The 12,026-nt window shown below is 31.0% G+C and overlaps 1 protein-coding gene across 4 annotated transcripts in view; it reads right to left on the minus strand.

Annotated features, from left to right (window-relative positions):
* Window positions 1–11,736, minus strand: part of LOC105834461 (serine/threonine-protein kinase PINK1, mitochondrial) — a 67,160-nt gene extending 55,424 nt beyond the window's left edge. For 2 of the 4 annotated variants that reach the window (XM_036292614.1, XM_028193649.2), the window contains exons 1-2: window positions 11,327–11,736; window positions 2,794–3,074 (exon numbers count right to left, since the gene is read on the minus strand). In XM_036292614.1, the coding sequence (XP_036148507.1) occupies window positions 2,794–3,074; window positions 11,327–11,612 (567 nt within the window). In that variant the 5' untranslated portion in view covers window positions 11,613–11,736. The remainder of the gene's footprint in view (window positions 1–2,793; window positions 3,075–11,326) is intronic. The other 2 variants (XM_036292613.1, XM_012676959.3) reach the window with 2 other exon arrangements.
* Window positions 11,737–12,026: the final 290 nt, after the last annotated feature.

Below are 12,026 nucleotides of genomic sequence, written 5' to 3' on the forward strand. Positions count from 1 at the left end.
CTATTGTTACACTTTTTCGTTTAATTAGAAAAAACACGAGAGAAAGTATTCTTTCTAATTATTGGAGTTGGTATTGTTTGCAACATAAATATAAATTTCATAAATAATTAATATAAATTTCATTGAATACCACGTACACATTTAAAAAAAATTAATGTACTTGCGATAGAATAAGATGTTTAGTGTTAGATTTTTATTTTAAATAATAATTTAGTTTTTTTTTTTTTTTTTTTTTTTTAAATATATTCTATTGTTACGTCCGGCGGGGTTAGGATTGCTAATTTGAATGTTTTATTTCTTTTTATAATAATTTAAGCTCTTCTCTGCCAAGCGAACAGAGAGAGACAGTTGCAGGTACAGCACGGTTATATGAATTTGAGTTAATTATACTTTTTATTAGTTGATCTTCCCATCCTGTAACGGGAAATGCCATTTCTTTTAGTTCTCTCTTTATTTGATAGATACGCAGAATAAAAGATTGCGATTTAACACGATCATTACACAATAATAAATAGGTTTGTGAGTATATTAATTTTTAAAATGATATTCTTTTCACTACCTATCACTGTGTAGCGCTATGCGAGTTTTCTCAAACAAAATGCACTTTCTTATTAATAAGAGGCCGCCAACAGAGCGCGGTAGGAAGTAAGATTTCGTCATCGACATAATGCTATACTAAAATGTCGGTCTATAAATGAGATTAAAATAAAATTAATAAAAGTGATGTCTCTTTCTATCCACATTGAAAAGAAAGACACTGTGAACTAATATAGTTTATTGCTAATCTGTCTTTTTGCGGACAAATCTACCTCATGTTTGTTGTCAATTTTTGTTGTAAATTCTGCACACAGATCTGCTGGATCCTTGGTGCAAATCTGTTATCGGTTTGCAATTGACAAACATGCTGTCAATTTGTTGCTTCAATCTGATGTCTCACTGTTAATGGCAAATTTGCTGTAGTATTGCAATCAATTTTGTGTAAGAATATGATATCAAGTTTTGGTTGCAATTAGAGTGCACTCGAGGACGCGATAGGTCCTGGATTTGACAACCTTACTCCACAGAAAATTGTTTCCCTATATAGTTAGCAATTTAGCAGCAAATGGTTAGCTGGGTCCCAATAACCATTTCTGGTGTGACAAATGTGGATAACAGATTCTGCTGCCAAAAGGCAGCAAATAAAAAACATATCTTGTCATTGCAAGCACTGTTAACAGATATTCAGCAAATATTTAGCAACATCTGTCATCAGAATACATGACAAAATAATAGTAAACTGCGAGCGGATTTGTTGAAAGTATTGATGGTAGATTGATGACAAACACCAAAGATGCAAACAATGTCAGCAAATTGTCTGTAGAAATGTAACAGCATCTGTGCGTCAAAATACGCGATAGATTAATACCAGAAACACAGCAGATCTGTCAAAATGTCAAATGTGCAATAAAAAGCGCGGCACCACCGATAGGCGGCCTACTCTCTCGAGAGTAGGAAGCAGCGAAAGCGTTACATACGGACCAATTCGATTTTATTGATTTAATTCTTAAGAAATCGGAAGAGAAAGATGTTACTTTTAAGGCTAATTAAAATAGGGGTTATTTTAAGAGGATGACAAATATTCCGATGTTTTGAATGGTATAAATTAGTACATTTCAGTACTAATTATATTCAATTAATTTAAATTTTTTAAATTATTTTTTTGTGGTCCCGCTAGCTTCGTATTAAGTTAGCAACGCCATGATTTTTTCTTAAACAGCACAGAGTATAAAATTAATTTTGGTGGTACAAAATAGTACAAAAAAAAAATTAAATATTCCATTAGGTTGTATTCGATTTTGCTGATTTGGTCCTGCCTTCATAGGGCTTAACATTTCCATTTTTCAAATAATTTTTTAATAATTTTTATAGGATTTTTCTAAACTTTTTTTAAATATACTTGGCTGTATCAATCTCGTACCATTTTTGAATGTACGTGTTTATGTACTTGGCATATCTTTGTAAGGTTTTTGATAAGTTCTTTTTATATTAGAATATACAGAAGACATAGAATATATCTGATATAGAATATTTAATTACTTTTTTTTTATTAGACATCGAAATTTTTCAAATAATGGCTGCGTTTAGCAAAAAATGTATCAATAAAACTGTTGTACAATTCTCTAACATTGCTTTTGCCTTAGTTCCTGTTGGATCTAATTGTGTAAACCAATCATATAAAAAAATTTTACAACTGTTCCACCGCTACATTCTCTGCTGAACGCAGTCAAAAATTGCAAAGTTGTTTTCTTTCTATCAAAGATAACCATTCGTTATATAATACATCAAAACACTTACATATTTTTAAAACTTTAAACAAAAGTAAAACTAATTTTAGAAATAATTTATTATAACTTATTAAGTTTTTGCACTAAAATGTAAAATGTAATGTGTAATGAGATTGACATAATTATATTAAAATTTATACATTATATTTTTATTCTACATATTCCATTTATTTTTATGTATTTAAAACATATTCAAACTCATATTTTTTATTTTTTAAGATACTATTTAAAATGTTTAAAACAAAAAAGCATGTTTTTGTTAAAAAAAAAAAAGTTTTCCTTAATCTTGCGCAAAACATTCAATTTAACAGATATTTTTATAATACTTTTTCAATATTGATTTAACATTTGCAATGTTGTATTTTTCTGAAATGTTGATTCAACGTTTGTGAGCTATATAAATAGCACATTGTAGTAGCATGTAAAAAAAAGATTTTATTTAAGTATCAAATTAAATAAACAAATTTACCCGAATTTCCCAACACACTCCTTCCAGTTCATCATCCTTTGTTAATATTCCTGTACCCGATGCTAGCGATATACCAACAAGAGCAAAAAAAGGTGCTGAATCGCCAAAGACGAGTCTACTCGCTGTGCGTCTTCGCAAATCTGCCGCTAGACTGTTGGTCACCCTCTTTAAAATATTGTCAACAAAAATGCGTCGAGCATGCGTTCCTAGATAATCGAGATGTCTCCTTGTACTCCATACATTGTCACTGTTTCGGCAAGAGCCACTGTTCTGAGATTTGCCTGTCATAAACGTAAACACAAAAGTATTGAGTACAGATTAACATTTTCACCTCACGTCAACATGATTGCTAACAGTATATAAAGTATTTACAAATCAAAAATGAAGCAAGTAATCGTGTTGTATAATAGAAAACTGAATGTCAACAAATTTTTACATTAATTATACATACTTATATGACTATATAATCTGTTGTCTACATTATTTTAGCCTAATTGTCTTTACATATACATTGTCTGATTTGTGTGAGTTCTGGATTAATTCCAAGCGCCTCGTTGAATTATATTGTAATGTTTTTTGAATATCGCGCGCTTTGACATGCAGTGATGCAAGACTCTCGGCGCAATCGACGTGGTGCTTTCTCACCGACCCGTACTTTTATTTTGCATCTGTTGGCACAGTGCGAGCGGGACCGGACGCGCCAGAGATCCAAGATGGTCGTTGTATCGATAGTGACAAAATAAAAAGGGTTCAACATAAAACAGTGCGTTCTTCCCGTCCTATCCAGTAAATAAATAAAACGTTCATACATATAATTTAAAATTTAACTTAATATTTAATATACACCTTGAAAAACTTGTGTCTTGTGTATTTCTTTTCTTTAAAATTTTGATGGTATAATTAGTTAATGTTCATATATACAATTTATTAAACATTTGCATGTGTATAAAAACTTTCTAGTCACTATAAAGTTTGCACCGCAACTTTCTGCACTGCAAGTTTTCATGACAGTTCTACTTACAACCTAAATAGTTCTAGAGCTCCTAATAAGTTTCAGAAATAATTCCGTTGATTTAATTTAAAAAATAAAATTTGAATGTATAAGGTGCTAATTTCCCCTGGTAGCTCACTAGCAAAAGACGAAAGTTATATCAACAGTTCTACTTGCACCCCCAATAGTTCTACAGTTTCTGATAGATTTCAGCAATAGTTCCATGAATTAAATATATGTATATAAACAATTTTTTAATTTGACCATTGGCACCACACTACAAGAGTAAATTACCACTTTATGGCAACTTTGACATTTTTTGATAGTTCTGCAATAGTTCTAACATATTTTGTAGGTTTCGTCGACAATTCCGGCCTTTAGGCATTTTTAAACAATTTTTTATTTGACTGCTGGTACCACATCACAAGAATAAACTAGCATTTTATTGCAGAACTATCAGAAAATGCCATAAAGTCGGCTCAAACTCGCCATAATGTAATAGTTTACTCTTGTGGTGCAGTGCCAGCGGTCAAATTAAAAAATTGTTTAACCCTCGAACCCTACCTATGGATCGTTTTCGTCCTGCTTAAAATTACTATCCTTAATTTTTCGTACAACCGTGATGCTAGCGCCACCAAAGTTGTACTAAAAAAATCTTGGGGGGGGGGGGGTACTTAGTGCACAAGGCCAGCCTGGTCCATTAGTTCTACTCCAAATGCCAGCTAGGTAAAATTCGAATAGGACGTTTTCGACCCACAGATAGAGATTACGTAAATAAAAATAACTTTCGAAAAACGTTTTTTTTTTTGTTAATTAAGTATTTTTGGACACGTACATGCATTTTAGAACATACCCCGATAACCATTTCTGCTGTGACAAATATTGGCAAGAGATTCTGTTGCCAAAAAGACAGCAAATGAGGAACATATCTTGTCATTGCAAACACTGTTAGCAGATATTCAGCAAATATTTAGCAACGCCTGTCATCAGAATACATGACAAAATAATAATGAACTGCGAGCAGATTTATTGAAAGTATTAATGACAGATTTACGACAAACATCAAAGTGCAAACTATGTCAGCAAATTGCCTGTAGAAATGCAACAACATTTGTGCGTCAAAGTACGCGACAGATTGATACCAAAAACGCGGCAGATCTGTCGAAATGTCAAATTGGCAATAAAAAGTGCGACACCGTCGATAGGCGGCCTACTCTCTCGGGAATAAAATGCAGTCAACTCGCTACATAAAGACCACTCGCAGTGCGACTAAGATAAGCAAAAATTACCTTCCTTCGCTGCACCTGCGGAATTGTCCAATGTGGCGGAGGACCGCCACATTATACTTTTGTAATACAGGACTGGTAGTATTTTAAATTTTTTGGAGTGACATTTAACTCCAAGAAATTTAGTGAAATTAATTGCACCTAGAATAGATGATACACCTGCGATATGAAGGGAGAAAATAGATAAGTCTATTCCTGAATTAATAAATCTTCCCAAGAGATTGCTTACATCGATTTTCAAATAAAATTATAACTTTGAAAATGAAAAGATTCGACAATCTGTCGTCATTTACGATTACAGATCTGTTGCATATTTGGCGCAAATATGCTCTGCTGAGTTTACAATGCAACATCTGTTCTTAATTTGCTGCGTGAATTTGTCACTGTACTGCTAGTGACAGATCTGCTCTGGTGTTACACCCAATTTGATATCAGAGCCGCGTTCTGTTGCAACGCATGATGCGCATAATGCATTGTTCATCCTTGTTTAACGTTTGACAAACAACAAAGATGAACGATGCATCATGCGTATTATGTGTGAAACGGAATGCACCCCAGAATTTGCTTGCAATTAAGACGCACTCGAGGGCACAGTAGGCCATGGTTTTAGCAACCTGATTTCGCAAGAAATTTTTAGCAGTCTGCTGACAATTTGGCAACAAATGGTTAGCTGGGTAATTATGTATATATTTTGAGTTGAACATCTACAATGAAGGTTAGAAATCCAGAAAGCATTTATTCATTCCGTCCTCGAGAAGAAGTGCAGTACTTTAGAGGTGAAAGTTCTGAAGAGGAAGAACTTTAAGCTGAATAAATAAAAAAATTGTTTATTTATTGATGTTTTTCTATTTTACAACTTTCTATTTATCATCATTGAAAAATACCAATTTTCATATGCTGAAATAGGATATCTGCTTTCATTCTATCACACTTGATCACACTTTTTTTTCGTAAAGAGAAATCATTTTCCTTCCAAAAACTGATTTAAAAAATGTTTTTAATTTTTACTATCACTATATTTTTTAAAATTAATTTTTACCAATTTTTCTCACTGTTTACTAAAAAATACATATTAAATTTGGGGGGTAGTATTCTTGAAGAGAAATGTTTAAAGAGTACATATATTTGTTCATTTTTTTTACCATTATTTATACTGTTATAAGGGCGAAGACGAAAACGACCCATAGGTAGGGTTAGAGTGTGCTAAAAAAACACGGTAGGGATTAAGGATTAAAAATGCCTAAAGGCCGAAACTGTCGACAAAACGTACAAAATGCGTTGGAACTATTGCAGAATTACCAGAAAATGCCATAAAGTCGGCTGAAACTCGCCATAAAATGCTAGTTTACTCTTGTGGTATCCTATAGAGAAAAATTATGCAAAAATTACTGCACAAAAAATTGCAAATTTTTGTGGATGAATTTCTGCAGTTTTTACAGATTTTTATACAAAGTTTTCGCCTTTAGAATTTTTCTGCAGAAAATTTTGCAGAAGTTTATGTTATTTTTTTCTAAAGGCAAAAAACTTCAGAAAACATTACATAAAATTCTACAAAATATTCTGCAGAAAAATTTTAAAAGCAAAAACTTTGTACAAAAATCTGTAAAAACTACAGAAATTTATGCACAAAAATATGCAGTTTTTCGTGCAGTAATTTTTGCATAATTTTTTCCTACGGAGATGGTGCCAGTGGTTAAATTAAAAATTGTAAAAAAATGCCTAAAGGCCGGAACTGTCGACAAAACTTCCAGAATGTGTTGAATCTATTAGAAAACGCAATAAAATCGGTTAGAACTCGTCATAAAGTGGTAGTTTACTGGTGTGGTGCGGTGCCAGTGGTCAAATTAAAAAATTGTTTAAATATATTTAATGTACGAAACCATTGCTAAAATCTATCAGGAACTGTAGAACTATTGTGGGTGCAAGTATAACTGTTAATATAACTTTCATCTTTTACTTACAGTGAGGTGCCAGGGAAAATTAACCTCATACCTTCAAATTTCATTTTAACTAAATCAATGGAACTATTTCTGAAACTTATCAGAAACTGTAATTTATTTAGGGTACAAGTAGAACTGATGTTAAAACTTTCGATTTTTATTAATGAAGTGGTTAACACCTCATATTTTCAAATTTCATTTTTTTTTAACTAAATCGGAACTATTTCTGAAACTTATCAGGAATTCTAAAACTATTTGGGGTGCAAGTAGAAATGTCATGAAAACTTGCGGTGCAGAAAGTTACGGTGCCAACTTCACAGTGACAACTTTCTACAGGTATTATGTAAATATAATGTATGTCACTTATTAGTAACATGTACTCACGCATATGCATAAATACACATACATGTGCGCACACTCGTACGTGATATTATGATCACTTGTAATATCTCTATTATTCAATAATAGAAATAATAAATTCTACCAATTACTTATCGAATCATTTGTTTAGTGATCTGCTATTATACAATGGCACCAATACACAATAATCAACGTTTGTTATAAATATGGTGATCATCCTTTCCATAACAATATAAAAAATAGTCCTTTATTTTAGATCTGTGTCCTTTAAATTTGTTTCACAAAACTCAGTTATTTATTTTTGAAAATTTCTATAAAGTGATCTTATAAATCACAGTTTTATTATTTTTTATACCTTCTTTATACTTAAGGAGAGCAAGTCATGTAAATCAAAATTTTTTAGCAATTTTTTTTCTTGCTTAAATTTATAGGATATTTTCCGTAGAATATGAAAAAAAATAGTAGAAACCGATTTGAGAGTTCCTTCTATGTTATTTTCGTCGAAAAGTGAACGGTCGAATTGGGCGGAGCACTCATGTAGACGAGTCGGAAACTCAGTCTTTCGATTCCCTCTGTAATAAATGTTAACCTGGCTGTGTTAGAATAATGTTCGAAAAACAGGAAGATCTGCTCTATGGCCCTGGAATCGCAGATTAGCAAAAAATTGCGGTAGGTTAAAATAAATTACGATTTTTTCACGATTTTGTTACTCGAACTTTAAACGCGTTTTTCTCCAAACTACTTTTTTAAAATTGGCGTGCAAGATAATTAAAAAACTATTCATCCGATTGAGTTCTCCTTGTGCATACATTTAGATAAATACTTTCCTCATAAATTGAACCTTTATTTGTAATTATATTGTTTAAATAAATTATTTTTATTGCATAATTAACACGAAAATTTTTCGTAAAAATAAATACTTTTTTTTCTACGTGTCGCCATTTTTACAATTTTGCATTATTTTCTTTAACAATAGGTTCAATCGATAACGCAAACCGTACAAAAAAGAAATCTATTTGGTTTTTTTGTTTCAGATGAATACAAGCAGCGCTACATTGCACGCCGACAAGTGACTTCAAGGTCAACGCATTAGATTTACATTATTATTATTTATAAAATACATGTTATTTTTCTGTCAAAAAATATTTTTTTAGTAGTTCAATATTACAATAACATACCCTGAAAATTTCAAAAGAATTGGTTGTGTAATTTCTTCAAACAAAATTCCAAAAAATCACTCAATTTTCAGCGCGTTACATGACTTGTCCCCCTTAATTAACAAAGATTCTACTGTGCATAAATTGACTAAAAAATCAATAATAAGAATATATATCTCTCTCTCCCCCCCCCCCTCATCATGTTTGTATATTATTTTATATAATATTTAAATAAAGATGTGTTAGTTTTTTACATATCTCTGTGTTATACACATATATAATTTTTTTCACATAAATATATATTTTTCTCAAAGAAATATGGGCACATAAATAATAAAATTCCTTTTTGAGAATGGGGGGTGATATCGACTACGTCATACTTAATTCATAATAACGGATGACTGGACGTCATCTCACGGATATAAGAAGAGCGTGTAAGTTTGTAATCCATACATACATACATACATACATACATACATACATACATACATACATACATACATACATACACGTATACAATGTCACTTATGACGTCATAATTAGTTTGATTTTGGCTTTATTTTCTCGAGCAAATGATCCTTCCTCTACTCTTTATTCTATGGGTTGACCCAACTAGCAATTTTTTAATGTCGATAAAAGTCATAATGTTTTAACCTTTTTCTTTGGTTTCTTAAAAAATTATAAATTTAAAATTTAAAATTGTGATAAAATGGTACTCTTGGAAAACATTCATAAACCAATAGGTCCATGCTAATAAGATTACAAATAAAAAAACTAATTAATAAAAAACAACATAAAGTCATTTGACAGTATTTGATTATAAATTCACATGTTTTTCACATTAGTTTTCATAAGATACAAAAATAAACAAATGTTATAATATAAAACTGTCATGATAATTAACACCAGTACTATCATACTTTATACTTGATAAAACTCACATCTTATCTTACAATTGGTATTAATACATTTAATTATACGTACTTCCTCATATTCCTTTTAAACTTTGGTATATTATCATATAATTATATTTGCATTTAATTCATTTAATCAATAATTTTAAATTAGCTTGCTTAATTATAAACATACAATAAATAAAAACTATAAAGTACAATGATTCTTGATGCCTAACATTATTTTATATAAAATTGACCATACAAATAATTTTTGTATTTGACAAGAATGTATTCGCGCATATTCTGATAAATTTAAAAAAACATTGTGAGTAAAAATCTGAAAAAATTGCATATTAGATAAAGCAGTTTAGAACATTATAACACATAAAAAAATCATGTCTATACACATACAACTTGATAAAAACATATGTGTGTTCTAATATATCAGAAAATAAAACCTCTAATATTTATCAAATATTAATTTTTTGAATAAAATAATTATTTCCTTTACTACTATTTTTCTCCTATTTTCTATAAAGTAAAGTTACAGATTTTTAATTATTTAAGTTATTATACTTTTTTTAAACAGGCAACATTACATCATTTTTCTTGTAAATACCTCCGTGGGCAATACTTCTTTTTTATGACACCATGAGCAATCTGAGTCTTTTATTTACCAGACCATTTTATTTATATATTCTGTCATCAAAAAAATCTGAAAAAATTCTTAATGTTCTAAAATATTCTTCCAACATTTTAGAACATTATCTAGCAGCATCTTATTAAATTTTAATTTTTTATAGTGAGTTAAATAAAGGATTACACATACTATAAAACAGACCTGTGCCATAAAAGACCCAGATTGCCCACAGAGAGTGGTCTGTCTAATCTGATCTAATCTTGGTCTGTTTAAGATTATCTAATCTTAATCTGTTTAAAACTAAAAGAATTTTTTATGCATATATAAGTTACAAATTTTTTATTGCAAAAATGCACTTTGCTTTAAATTCTATTTTAAATTCAAATATACAAATAAAGTAAATAATGTTTCAAATTATACAAATGTACAAATTTATATAGTTAATACAGTAACATATTTCTAAATATTGAAAGCGTATACTAGAATTTTTGCAAATGTCTTAAAAGTCAAAAATAATTTAAAAAATATATTATGTACCTTCAACCTCTGACTAAAAACAGAATAATCTATAGAGAATTAATGTCCAATTTTTTCACCTCTAGATAAGTGTTCGATAATTTTATGCAAAAGGTATTATAACCTCAAATTATAACCTTAGTTTGCTAATAGAATATGATGATGTATAGTACAATTCCAATAGTTTTGATGTTGAAAGTTAATAGTATGAAGCAAGTTGTGAAGAGTATAGCTATTCATTAGATATGTAGTCAGAAGTTTCAATGAAGAAAACAAATTTTAATTTCTAACAAATATCTTTATCTGGAAGACAGTTATCAAGAGGTGTGAAGAAATTGATATTAGAGTCTAAAAAACAAAGAAGTGTTAAGTCTTAATATGCAGATTTGTATGAGTTTTAAAATACTATTATACGAACTTAGTTTTTACGTTTACAATTTATACAGAATTTACACTGCATCAGACATCCAACGTAATAAAAAATCTAATATAGAATTCCTAAATAACACTTGTCTCACACTAAAAAACATTGTTCTATTAGATATCGGATATCGTAATCGGATGTTGGAAGTGAATTCTGTAGTGTGAGTTCTACAACGTGCTTATGTTATTAGAATAAAACAAAAGATTAAATTATTATTGTATAAAGCAATACGCTTAAGTTTTCTGCAATTCCATGTATTGAGATACCATCAAGTTTCACGGTGACATTTGATGCAACGAAATAAAAAATCAAATATAACGCACCTGCCTGTGCAACGTGTATCTTGTCAAGGTGTTCGTTTGCGTATCTTCTCGAATGCAGACGCTCGTTATTTCGTAATGAACGTAGCACGACACGACCATTTTGCACAAGACGATGGACCGCCGCTCGTATTGACATCTCTCCGCTTTCCTGGGCCGGAACAGCCCAGCGGACGAGCCCGTAAGTCAGATACGCCTTGAAGATGGATGGTAAAGCCGTCGCAAAAACTTCAATTTTTAAACTACTTATTTTCCAGCTGCGCAACAAAACAAATTCGATGCGACGCATTTAAGGAATGAAAACACATTCGTAACCTTCCGTAACAGTGTTGCCAACAGTTGAAAAAAAAGATAGCTAACCAGTATCTTAAAAAAAAAGCTAGATAATAGCTAAGCGTTTTCGATTAATGCACTGGCTGCACTTAGTGCGCACTAAGTGGCACGAGATATTGTGTGCTTTCCAGCAAGACACAGTGTAACACAGTGTCCATTAGTGTGAGAAAGAACATGTCAGTGTGTCTCGCTTACACTAGTGGACACTGTATTACACTGTGTCTTGCTGGAAAGCACACATTTTGATAAGGCACTTGTGGTTTGTTCGCGTCGCCATGCTCCGACATGCTCTTACTCACTCCAACGCATTCTAATAGGTTGGCGTCATCGGAATCAACGTATTGGAGTGCGTTTGGGGTGAATAGGAGCA

This window comes from Monomorium pharaonis, chromosome 10 (assembly GCF_013373865.1).
Source record: "Monomorium pharaonis isolate MP-MQ-018 chromosome 10, ASM1337386v2, whole genome shotgun sequence".
Classification (NCBI taxonomy): Eukaryota; Metazoa; Arthropoda; class Insecta; order Hymenoptera; family Formicidae; genus Monomorium; species Monomorium pharaonis.